Source organism: Trichechus manatus, unplaced genomic scaffold (genome assembly GCF_000243295.1).
Source record: "Trichechus manatus latirostris isolate Lorelei unplaced genomic scaffold, TriManLat1.0 scaffold00123, whole genome shotgun sequence".
NCBI lineage: Eukaryota > Metazoa > Chordata > Mammalia > Sirenia > Trichechidae > Trichechus > Trichechus manatus.
In genome coordinates this window covers 6,419,161-6,432,238 of record NW_004444059.1, presented here as the reverse complement: position 1 = coordinate 6,432,238, position 13,078 = coordinate 6,419,161, and the positions used below count along the sequence as shown (strand labels likewise).

The 13,078-nt window shown below is 37.8% G+C and overlaps 1 protein-coding gene across 16 annotated transcripts in view; it reads left to right on the top strand.

The window, feature by feature from the left end:
- Window positions 1-13,078, top strand: part of PPHLN1 (periphilin 1) — a 145,342-nt gene that overhangs the window by 40,633 nt on the left and 91,631 nt on the right. For all 16 annotated transcript variants that reach the window (XM_023738863.1, XM_004384571.3, XM_023738858.1 and 13 more), the window contains one exon: window positions 9,382-9,443. In XM_023738863.1, coding sequence (XP_023594631.1) covers window positions 9,382-9,443 — 62 coding nt within the window. The remainder of the gene's footprint in view (window positions 1-9,381; window positions 9,444-13,078) is intronic.

The following is a 13,078-nucleotide window of genomic DNA, read 5'->3' as shown; positions in this document are numbered from 1 at the left end:
TTGTCTTTTCACTTTTTTGGTAAAGTCTTGATGAACAAAAGTTTTTAATTTTTGTAAGGTCCCATTTGTTTGTCTTTTGCTGTTTGTGCTTTTGTTATTGTATTAGATAATCCATTGTTGAAAACTAGGCCTGACAACGTTGACCCTACTTGTTCTTTTCAGAATTTTATGATTTTAGTTTGCACATTTAGGTCCTTAATCCATTTTGAATTTGTTTCTGTGTATGGTGTGAGGCATGGGTCCTGTTTCTGCATGTGGATATCCAATTTTCCTAGCACCATTTATTGAAGATACTCTTTTTTTCCCCATGGAATGGACTTAGCACCGTTGTCAAAAACCAGTTGACTATAGATGTGTGGGTTTATTTCTGGGCTATCAATTCTATTCCATTGGTTTATGTGTTTATTGTTATACCAGAACCAGGCTGTTTTGATTACTGTAGCTGTGTAGTATGTTTTAAAATCAGAAAGTGTGAGCCCTCCTACTTTGTTCTTCTCTTTCAACATTGTTTTAGCTATCTGGGGCCTCTTGCCATTCCATGTAAAGTTGGGGGTTGGTTTTTCTATTTCTGTAAAGAAGGCTGTTGGAATTTTGATTGGGATTGCATTGAGTCCATAGATTGCTTTGGGTAGTATTGACATCTTAACAATATTAAGTCTTCCAACCCATGAACTTGGAACATTTTTCCATTTATTTAAGTCTTCTTTAATCTATATCAGCAGTGTTTTATAGTTTTCATTGTATGAGTCCTTCACATCCCTGGTTAGATTTATTCCTAGGTATTTTATTCTCTTAGATGCTATTGTAAATGGAATTGTTTCCCTCATTTTCCTCTCAGATTTCTCTTTGCTGGTGTATACAAACTCAACAGATTGTTTGTTCACCTTTTAGCCTACAGCTGTGCTAGATTCCTCTATTAGCTCTATAGGTTTTCTTGTAGACTCTTTGGGGCTTTCTAAATATAGGATCGTATCATCCTTAAATAGAGATAATTTTACTTCTTCTTTTCCAATATGAATACCTTTTATTTCTTATACTTGTCTTATTTCTCTAGGTAGGACTTCTAATACAATATTGAATAGAAATGATGAGAGTCAGCACCCTTGTCTTGTTCCCGATTTCAGGGGGAAAGCTCTCAGTCTTTCTTCTTTAAGTATAATGTTGGCTCTTGGCTTTTCATATATCCCCTGAAAAATTTTGAGGAATTTCCCTTCTATTCCAGTCTTCTTTAGGGTTTTCATCAAGAAGGATGTTGGATTTTATCAAATGTTTTTTTCTGCATCCATAGAGATGATCATGTGGTTCTTTTCCTTTGTTCTATGGATGTGGTATATTACACCGATTGATTTTCTAATGTTGAACCATTCCTGTATTCCTGGAATAAATTCCACTTGGTCATGGTGTATTACTCTTTTAATATGCTGTTGGATTGTGTTAGCTAGTATTTTGTTGAGGAGTTTTGCATCTATATTCATAAGGAATATTGGCCTGTAATTTTCTTTTCTTGAGATGTCTTTGTCTAGTTTTGATATCAGGGTTATGTTTGCTTCATAAAGTGAATTAGAGAGTACTCCTTCCTTGTGTATCTTTTGGAAGAGTTTAGACAGTATTGGTGTCACTTTTTCTCTGAATGTTTGGTAAAATTCCCCAGTGAAGCCATTTTATCCAGGATTTTTTTCTGTTGGGAAGCTTTTGATCACTGATTTGATTTCTTCACTTGTTATGGGGTCTCTTGTGACTTTCTCTTTCCTCTTGAGTCAGTTTGGGTAGGTTGTGTGCTTCTAAGAATTTATCCATTTCATCTAGGTTATCCAGTTTGTTGCCACACTGTTATTGATAATCTGTCATAATTCTCTTTATTTCTATAGGGTGAGTTGTAATGTCCCCTCTTTCAGTTTTTGTTTTGGTTATTTACATCTTTTATTTGTCAGTCTAGCTAAAGGCTTGTCAATTTTACTGATCTTTTCAAAGACTCAACATCTGGTTTTATTGAATCTCTCTATTTTTCTGTTTTTGATTTTATTTATTTCTGCTCTGATCTTTGTTATTTCCTTTCTTTTGGTGGGCTTAGACTTTGTTTGCTCCTCTCTTTCTAGTTCCTGGAGTTGTCAAGTAAGGCTGTTAATTTGAGATCTTTCTTCTTTTTTGTTGGGGGGAGGTAGGCATTTATTGCTGGAAGTTTCCCTCTGAGTACTATCTTTGCTGCATCCCATAGTTTTGGTATGTCGTCCTTTCATTTTCATTTGACTCTTAAGAAATTTGTGATTGCTCTTTTGATTTCTTCCTTGACCCGTTGGTAGTTTTGTAGTGTGTTGTTTAATTTTTTTAATTTGTGTATTTTCCAGGTTTTTTTCTGTTACTAGCATCAATCTGTTGTGTTCAGAGAAAATACTTTGTGTGATTTTACCCTTTTTAAATTTACGAAGACTTGCTTTGTGCCCTAACGTGTTCTATCCTGGAGAATGATCCATGTACACAAAAGTAGAATGTATATTGTGCTGTTTTTGGGGGGAGTGTTCTGTGTATTTGTCTGTTAAGCCTAGTTGGTTTATAGTATCATTCAGGTTATCTCTTTCCTTTTTGATCTTTCTAGATGTTCTGTCTAATATAGAAAGTGGTGTATTGAAGTCTTCGTCTATTATTGTAGTACTGTCTATTTCTCCCTTCAGTTCTATCAGTGTTAGCTTTATATATACTTGAAGCGATGTTGGGTGCATATATATTTATAAATGTTTAATCTTCTGAGTTAGTTGACCCTTTTATCGCTATATAATGTCCATCTTTATCTCCTCTGACAGATTTTGTCTTAAAGTCTACTTTGTCTGATGTTAAGATTGCTGCTCCAGCTCTCTTTTGGTTATTATTTACACACGGAATATTTTTTTCCATCCTTTCACTTTCAACCTATTTGTGTCTTTGGGTTTAATGTGTGTCTCTTGTAAACAGTATATAATTGGATCATGTTATTTTTTATCCATTCTGCCACTCTCTGCCTTTTGATTGGAGCATTTAGTCCATTTACATTCTCTGTAAATCGATAAGAAGTGACTTATTTCTGTCATTTTGTTATTTGTTTTTTGTATGTCTTAAATCTTCTTTGTCTTTATCCGTTAGTACTTCTCGCTTTTGTGTTTTGTTGGTTTATTATAGTGAGCTTTTTTGGTTCCCTTCTCCTTCCTTTTCTGTATATTTTCTGTATTTTTTTTAGTGGTTACCATGAATATTATATTTAAGAGATTGTTATTTATAACCTTCTAGGAGATTGTATTTATAACCTTCTAAGTTAGGTTGTTACCAACTTAACTTCAGTAACGTACAAGAAATTCTATATCTAAACCATTTCTCTCTCCCCTTTTGTTGTTGTTGTCACTAAATAATGTCTTTATATTTCATATGCCTTGTAACATAATTTTATCCTTGCCTTTTATATATTTGTTATTAAAAAATATGAAGGACAAAACATTTAGAATTATCAAGCATGAATACCTTATTGCTAGCCCTTATACTTGTCCATGCATTTCCCTTTATTAGGGATCTTTCTTTTTTATGTACAGCTTTGAATACTTACTTGTGTCTTTTCCCTTCCATCTACAGAACTCCCGTTGGTTCTTTTTGTAGGGCTGTTCTGGTGGATGTGAACTCTCTCAGCTTCTGTTTTCCTGGGAATGTTTTAATTTCACCCTCATTCTTGGAGGATAGTTTTACTGGGTGTAGTATTCTTGGTTGACAGTTTTTTTTTTTTCTCAGCACTTCAAATAATATTCCATTGCCTCCTGGCCTCCAATGTTTCTGAGGAAAAATCGACATTTAATCTTATTGGGGATCCTTTGTATGTGCCTGTTTACTTATCTCTCACTGCTGTTGGGATTCTCTCTTTATGTTTAATTTTTGAGAGCCTAACTATGATGTGTGTTGGTGTAGAGCTCCTTGCATTTATCCTGCTTGGGGTGCTTTGAGCTTCTTGGATTTGTAGATTCATGTCCTTTGTTAGATTGGGGAAATTTTCTGTCATTATTTCTTCAAATATTCTTTCTGTCCCTTTCTTTCGCTCATCTTCTGGAATTCCCACGATGCGTCTGTTAGGTCTCTTGTTGTTGCCCTATAATTCCATTAAACTGTGCTCAGCCTTCTTGAACCTCCGTTCTTGTTGCTCTTTGGCATCTGTAATTTTAACTATCTTATACTCTAATTTGCTGATTTTTTTCTTCTGTCCGATTAAATCTGTTGGTAATTCCTTCTGTTGTGTTTCTCATCTCAGTTATTGTCCCTTTCAGTTGCAGTATCTTTTTTTAGATCCTTATTTTGTTCTTTTGTTTTATTCTGTTTCTTTTATTTCCTATGTTTTCCCTTAGTTCTTTAATTATGTTTAGTGTTGTTATATTATATTCTTACCTTTTTTTTCATTATTTCGTTATCCCTAAATGTGCTTTTACTCCCTTTGTCATGTTCATTTGTTTCTCTGTTCTTTGTGTGTCTTGTGATTTTTTTTTTGTTGTTGTTGTTGAGACATTGAAATTTTCGAAGGTGTTCACTTTTCTCATTTTCCCCTGTATTACTTTATCCAAGAAACTCTTAGGTGGGTAGAGCCTTTGGCCTTTGCTTACTGTTTCTTCTCCCTCTCTGTGATAGCTCCTTCTCCCTTCCTGGTTTAATTGGGATTTGAAAGTTTCAGATCTTGTATCTTAACTTTCAATGTCTCCCAGACACACTAGAGAACACGACACGCTGTGGTCAGTCTGTCCGCCAGCAGCCATTGCCACTCAGGCGAGATATTGTGTGCTAATCAATCTTTCCACCAGGGGGTGCTGCCCCCATCTCTGGTTATTACTGCCTTCTCTTCTCTGTTTCTGCAATCACGTTTTTAGTCGGGAAACCCACACCCAGCAAGCTGTCTTTAGGGCTGGGTGTTGCCCTCTGGCTTTGTGGGGGTTGCTTATACCTGAGCTGGCATTCAGGGGAAGCACAGGCAGACTTTCCTTTGTTTCAGGAGAATGAGGGGCTGGCACTCCCCTGAAGGACCTCTGAAGGATCTGTCTTGTTGATTTCAGAGCCCCAGTGGCACTCTGGTGGTTGGGGCCAATCTCCACTTAGGTGACCCACCTCCTGACTCCACTGTAGGGAACCTTCTGTAGCAGTTCATGTCAGGTCAGCAGCCAACAATTACCAGTTGGTGGTGGGGTAGTCACACACCGATTGAACCCCCAGGGAGATCTGCCTTGTTTCTATCAGAGCCCGCCCCATTGTATTTTGGCTGTGGGTGTAGCCTCCACTCAAGACGTCTGCTTCCTAGCACACAGCAGCCTCAGTCAGCAGTCCTTGACGCTGACTCTAAGGGGAGCAGACAGACCCAAACTGATCCCCACGGAGGTCTGTCCTGTTGGTTTCAGAGGCCTGAGCTGTTGAGTACACAGGGAGGCAGGTAGAGTGCTGACTTTGGGAGCAGACTCTACTGCGGGGGTCTTCTGTAGCAGTTTGCTACAGCCTGGAAAGCAGCAATCACCAGGTAGGGGAGGTGGTGTCACGCTCTGGTCAGATCCCCGTGAAAGTCTGCCTGGTTGCTATCAAAGTCCCCCTGGGTAGATTGTTGGCTGTGAGAGCAGCCTCTACTCAAGACTCTTGCTTCCTAACACACAGCAGCCTAATCAGCAGTTCTCAGCATCAATTGGAAGTAGGGGCAGACTAAACCTTATTGACCTCCAGGGAGATTTGTCTTATTGGTTTCAGAGGCCAGAGCTGTAGAGTACGTAGGGAGGCAAGTAGAGTGCTGACTGGGAGCAACTCCACTGTAGGGCCCTTCTGTAGCAATTCACAGTAGGCTTGCAGGTAACAGTGTCCTGGTGGGGTAGAGGCTGTCATGCTCCATACACACCTCCTGGGAAGTCTGCCTTGTAACTATCATAGCCGTCCCTATAGTATATTGGCTGTGGGTGTAGCCTTCACTAAAGATGCCTGTTTCCTAGCACACAGCAGCCTCAGTCAGCAGTCCTCAGCACTGACTGAATTGGGGAGCAGATAGCCCTGAACTAACTTCCCAGGAGGTGTGTCCTGTTGGTTTCAGAGTCCTGAGCTACAGGATGCGCAGGGAGTCTGGTAGAATGTTTACTATGGGAACAGGCCCCACTCTACAGACCTTCTGTGGCAGTTCACAGTAGGCTTGCAGCTGATAGCATCAGGGTGGGGAAGGTGCTAGCATACTCCAGATGGAGCCCCAGGGAGGTCTGCCTTGTTGCTCTCAGAGCTCCCCTAGAGTATGTTGGCTGTGGGTGTAGCCTCCACTAAAGATGCCTGCTTTTTGGCACACAGCAGCCTCAGTCAGCAGTCCTCAGCACTGACTGAAGGGGGGTGCAGATGGACCAGAACTGACTTCCTAAGAGATCTGTCCTGTTGTTTTCAGAGGCCTGAGCTATGGGTTGTGCAGAGAGGCAGGTAGAGTTTTGACTATGAGAGCGGACTCCACTGCGCAGGCCTTCTGTAGCAATTTGCAGTAGGCTTGTAACCAACAGTGTCTGAGTGGGGGAGGTGTAGACACATTCCAGGTGGAACCCTGGGGAGGTCTGTCTTGTTAATTTTAGGGCAGAAGCTCCAGGTCTTGTTTCTTTGTACAGGCGGGGGCTGTGGTGGTTAGGGGAGCAGGCTTTTTTTCTGGGGCCACTATGCCCATTCACAGCAGCCAGTGGCCCATGTGGCTGGGGTAAGGGCAGGGATTTGGGGGGAAGCAGTATTCCCACTGCATGCAACCCATTGTTGATTCTTGCCTGTCTGCAGTTCCCCATTGCTGTCCTTTGCTCCCTGATTCAGAGCCCTTCAAAGCCAAGCACTGTTTCCTTTTTGTATTTCTTGTTCTACTTGTGGAGGAGGGTTGGAACCATGGTTTGTTTACACCGCCATCTTCCTAGAATCCTGTTTTTTGTTTTCTTTATATTTAATGTTGAGAAGGAAAACAATGAGTACATTTTACTTATGTCATGGTAGGGTATGTGATGCTAAAGAGGGAAATAAAGGTAATCTATTTTAGCTAAATCCATGTTTCTGATTGTAAGTAATTAGCATATGTGTTGTTCTATGTATAATTCTAAAGTAATTGGGTGTGAGTTGCTGTGTACTTTATATGTCTGCCTTAGAGGACAAAGTGTGCTTCTTTGATTAATTTTAAACTTAGTACTACATCTTGCTCTAATATAGCTTATTAATAAATGACAGTTTCTTTTTCTTTTTCCTTTTAATAAGTTTTTGGATTCAGTTTGCTTGTATTTTGTTGAGTATTTTTGCATCTGTATTCATCAGGGATATTGGTCTGTACTTTTCTTGTGATGTCTTTGTCTTTTGTCTGTATCAGGGTAGTGCTCGCTTTAATAGAATCAGTTAGATAGTGTTCCCTCCTCTTCTATTTTTTGGAAAAGTTTAAATAGGATTATAGTCACCTCTAGAAATATTTGATAGAATTCCCCAGTGAAGCCATCTGGTCCAGGAATTTTCTTTGTTGGGAGGTTTTTGATTTACTGATTCAGTCTGTTCACTTACAGGTCTGTTGAGATCTGCTAACTGTTCTTGAATCATTGTTGGGAATTTATGCGTTTCAAGGAATTTGTCCATTTCCTCTAAGTTATCTAATTAGTTAGCTTATAACTATTCATAGTACTCTTTAAAGTCCTTTTTATTTCTATAGGATAGGTTGTGATGTCCCCACTTCTGTCTCTAATTTTAGGTATCAGCCTTTGCTCTCTCTTTTTCTTTGTCAGTCTACCCAAAGGTGTGTCGATTTTATTGATCTTTTCAAAAAACCACTTTCTGGTTTTTGTTGATTCTTTCTATTGTTTTCCTATTTTCTGTTTCTTTTTTTTCTGTTCTGATCTTTACTCCTTTCTTCTGGTAGCTTTGGGCTTAATTTGCTTTTCCTTTTTTGCTCCTCGAGTTGTAGAGTTAGGCTGTTGATTTGGAATCTTCTTTTTCAAGGCAGGCATTTACTGGTATAAATTTCCCTCTGAGTACCTCCTTCTCTGCCTCCTGTAGGTTTTGGTATGTTGTTTTTTCATCCTTGTTTGATTCCAAGTATTTTTTTTCCCCTCTTGATTTCTTCTTTGACCCATTGGTTGTTTATTAATGTGTTATTTCATTTTCATATATTTGTCTGTTTTCCAGTTTTCTGTTATTAATTTCTAGTTTCATTCCATTGTGATCAGAAATGATACTTTGTATGATTTCAGTCTTTTTGAATTTACTGAAATTTGCTTCGTGTCCTAAGATATGGTCTGTCCTAGAGAATGATCCCATGTGCACTGGAGAAGAATATATGTGGTGCTGTTATGGAGTGGGGTGTTCTGTATATACGTCTGTTAGATTTAGTTGGTTAATAGTGTCGTTCAAATCTTCTATTTCTTTGTTGATCTTTCTAGTTGTTTTCTCTGTTATCAAAAGTGGTGTATTAAACTCTCCTACTATTATTATAAATCTGTTTATGCCTTCAAATCTGTCAGTGTTTGCTTTATAAATTTTGGGACTTTGAGGTTAGGTGCATGAATGTTTATAATTGTTATATCTTCTTGCTGCATTGACCCTTTTATCATTACATAATGTCCTTCTTTGTCTCTGATAATAGATTTTGCCTTAAAGTCTATTTGTCTGATACTAAAATTGCCACGCCTGATCTCTTTTGATAACCGTTTATTTAGAATGTTTTTGTCCATCTTATCACTCTCTATCTGTGTCTTTGTGCGTAAGGTGTGTCTCTTGTATACAGGATGTAGATGGGTCTGTTATTGTATCCTATCTGCCACTCTCTGCCTCTTGATTGGAGCATTTAATCCATTTACATTCACACTAATTACTGATAAAGGAGAAGTTCATTTTGTTACTCATTTTTTGACAGTGTTATTATATTGCTTTAAATTGTGTTTTTTTAATGGGAAGTAAGGTGAGAAAAGAAAACTTGAACAGGAAAAGTGAGAAAGTTCTTTACTGGCCTTGAATCTGAAAGTCAGTGAAAAAATTTGACAGAAAGAAGAATAAAATGAAAGATCAAGAAATGTATGCTTGATTAATTTTAGCCTTTGTCCTGAAACAGTCCTTAACTTTTGTGATGTTGGTATATGTGTCTTTGGCAATAAGGCTGTTTGGGCTTACCAAAGAAACAATTTAAGCATTTTAATAGGAATAAATGGTAACATAATTCTCAGTCGTTCTACCATTTTAGCCGTTGAAATGGTTGACTTGCTGTTTCTTTTTTCTTTTTTGTGCCTTTGAAGTTCAGGGAAATTTAGAAAAGTATTTTCTGTCCTCAGATTATTTTGGTTTAGAGGCTAATTTCTAGTAATGCTATTAGATATATCCTGCTTGGCCAAAATAATATAAACAAATATCTAAATTAACTTTTTCATGTTATAGGATGAATCTGGCTGTAGATGGACAAGAGATGATCATTCTGGAGGTCGACAGCCCGAATACAGGTAAAAAGATAAAAATAATAACCTACTTTGATACTTGAGTCACTGAGGTGTCTGCTCTTGAAATCCAACCTGTAGGCAGATAGATAAAATATTTTATTAGGCTTTAGAATTTTGAAAACAACAAGTGTTATATTCTTTTTGTGACTGTGTAATGTAACAGTAATAGTTGATTGCCGGTATTATACATGTGTAGGCATTTTGTAATTGATAATAAAAATATATATATTTAAAATATTTGAACTATTGATATATCAAGTTAATTATTAAAATAGAATACAAATGCTGTTTTTCTGATTACTAATGAGGAGCCTTAGTTCTGTTCTTCGTACACGGTATGGATTATAAGATAAGTGTTAGCTTAAATAGAAGGTAAGACATTTTTTCAGAATTACCCTTCCGAAAATATTTACATCTGTACAAAGTGTCTCATAAGGCTTTCTTTCAGTTGCTTTATTTTGATTAATAAAGCTCTGGTAGAAAAACATGTTTGGGAGGGACCTCAGTCATTGTTAGCTTGGTTGCTGATAGAAAACATCTGAAAGAATAGTTAGGGGGGAAAAAGAGGTACAGATTTAACCAGGTTGATAATTTGTTGACTATGTGACCTCACAGTGGTAGTGTTGGGCGCTGTAAAAGTATCTTATTAAAGATCTGTTATGAAATGCCAGGGAAGAACCCCAACCTCATAGAGGACGGCAAGGAGTAAGCTGGCCATGGTTCCATAGGACCAAATTTGTAGACAGAGAGACTCAGTGGGCTAGAGCAAGACAGTTTTTTATTCACAGCATAGCAGCCAGCAGGAGCATCAGCATGGTAGTGCTAGTTCTCTGCCCCCAAGTTCCAAGGGCAGAGGGATGAGCGTAGATGATGGCTAGGCATATGGTGAGTTGCATCGCAGCTGAGCAGCCGAAGACCAAGAGCTCGGTACGTTTTGTAGCAAGCAGGAAGCAAGCCAGGTCCCCTTCCCCGGGGAGTGAGCAGTCACACACAGTAGTCATGCTGTGGTCTCTTTGACTCATTTAATTGTCTTTGTGACCAGCAACTTCTCAGTATCAGGGGATGGTTGTTATTGTTGTTATGTGTTGTCAAATCGACTCTAATTCATAGTGACCCCACGTATAACAGAACGAAACGTTGCCCGGTCCTGCACCATCTTTATAATAGTAGATATGTTTGTGCCCATTGTTGCGGCCATTGTATCAAGCCATCTCATTGAGGGTCTTCCTCTTTTTCATTGATCCTCTACTTTTCCTCTGATGTCCTTTTCTAGCATTAGTCCCTCCTGTTAACATGTCCAAAGTAAGCAAGACAAAGTCTTGCCATCTTTGCTTGTAAGAAGCATTCTGGCTGTTCGTCCTCCAGGACAGATTTGTTCATTCCTCTGGTAGTCCGTGGTTAGGCCTTGTAATTTGGCATGTATGGCAAGGATGTGCAAAGACACCCAGGACTGTGGTAGACTGTCTCTCCCAAGAGAAGCAGTAGAGAGAATAGATACTGGAAAATGCTTTGATAAAATTAAACAGTCAGTCATTTAAAAACCTTTTAGCAAGCTAGAAATGGAAGAGAATTTCCTTGACCTGATAAAAGGACATTTGCTGTACAGAATGGTAAAATTAGAAGCATTTGCTTTAAAATCAGAAAAAAACAATGGTACCTGCTATCACTGCTTCTATTCGATATGGTGGTGGAGGTTTCAGCCCTCACAATAAAACAGGAAAAAGAAATAAAAGGTGTAAGGGTTAGAATTAAAGAAACAAAACTATTTATAGATGATATAATTATGCAGAAAGAGAATTCACAGACTGAGAAGTATTAAGAAATTAGCAAGTTTAAGTATAATAAAATCGACTGTCAGCAGCATAAATTAGAAAAATGTATGCTATAGAAAATACTTTAAATTACAATATAAGGAGTAATAGAAATAAATGCAGCAAAAGCTGTGTAATACCTATATAGAGGAAATTACCAGTCAGTTCTAAAAGACATGAAAGGAGACCTGAATAAAAGGAGCAATGTATGGCATCCATGGCTTGGAGGAGTCAGTATCGTAAGGATTTCATCTCTCCTCATGTTAAGGCATGAATTCGGTATGGTTCCAGTAAAAATTCCAACAGGATTTTTTTTTAGGGAAGATGACAAGCTGATGCTAAAACAAATATGAAGGAATAAAAGACCAAATGGCAAAAATAGTCTTGAAAAAATTATTTGGTTAGCTAATGGTTCATTCCCCTCCCGCACCCAGGAACTAGCTCTTGTATTTATTTTAGTTCTATTGCTTTTCAATTTTCTATATATTAATTCCTGTTTTTATCTTTATTAATTCTCTCCTATCTTTTTTTGGCTTTTTATTTTTTTTTCTCTGTGGTATTTATGTATATACGTATGTAAAATATAAAATGTTACATACATGAAATTAAATCATATATATAACCCTCTCAGCCCCCACAGCTGTGTTAGCAGCTTGGTGTATGTCCTTCTGTGCTTTTCTCTATATGCTTAAACATTTAAGGTTTTTGATTGTTGTTAATGAGATCACGCTATACATAACCCATACCTGTTGCTGTCGAGTCGATTCCAACTTATGGCAATCCCATGTGTTACAGGGTAGAACTGCTCATAGAGTTTTCTTGGCTGTAATCTTAACAGAAGCAGATTGCCAGCCCTTTCTTCCAATGCTGTACATACTTTTCTCTAAGTTGCTTTTTTCTTTCATTGCCTTGTAGAAAACTCTCCAATTTATTTGGTTTAACTCTAATTGAATCTTCTGAGTGGCCAAGTAGTATTCTGTGGTGTGAATATGCCAAATAATTTAGCTAGTCACCTATTGGTGAATATTCATTGCTTCTAGTACAAAACAAATCCTAGTACCTAATATCTTTATGAAATGGTACTTTAATTTCTATGGATAGATTTCCAAAAGTGGAATTTCTGGATCAAAGGACATACGCATTTTAAAATTTAGTAAATGTTGTCAGTTTGACTTCTGAAAACACTGTAACACTTCAAGTTTCCAGTTTTTTAATCTAACGTTTTGATTTGGGTGTTAAATTTATCATTCTTTCCTTCTTGTTTGTTGATATAAGTAGGGTTTCAAAATTTCCTTTAAGCACTGCTTTAACTGTATTCTTTTACATAGATCAAGGGGCAGTCAAACAGAACAAGGGGATATTGCATGGTTTAAAATCAGGAAAGGTGTGCATCAGGGTTGTACCCCTTCACCATATTTATTCAGTCTGTATGCTGAGCAAAAAATCCAAGAAGCTGGAGTATATGAAGAAGAATACATCATCAGGATTGGAGGAAGACTCATTAACAACCTGCTGTATGCAGATGACACAACCTTGCTTGCTGAAAGCAAAGAGGGCTTGAAGCACTTACTGATGAATATCAAAGACTACAGCCTTCAGTATGGATTGTACCTCAACATAAAGAATGTAAAAATCCTCACAACTGGACCAATAAGCAACATCGTGATAAATGGAGAAAAGATTGAAGTTGTCAAGAATTTCCTTTTACTTGGATCCACAATCAACACCCATAGAAGCAGCAGTCGAGAAATCAAATGACGCGTTGCATTGGGCAAATCTGCTGCAAAAGACCTCTTTAAAGTGTTAAAAAGCAAAGATGTCACTTTA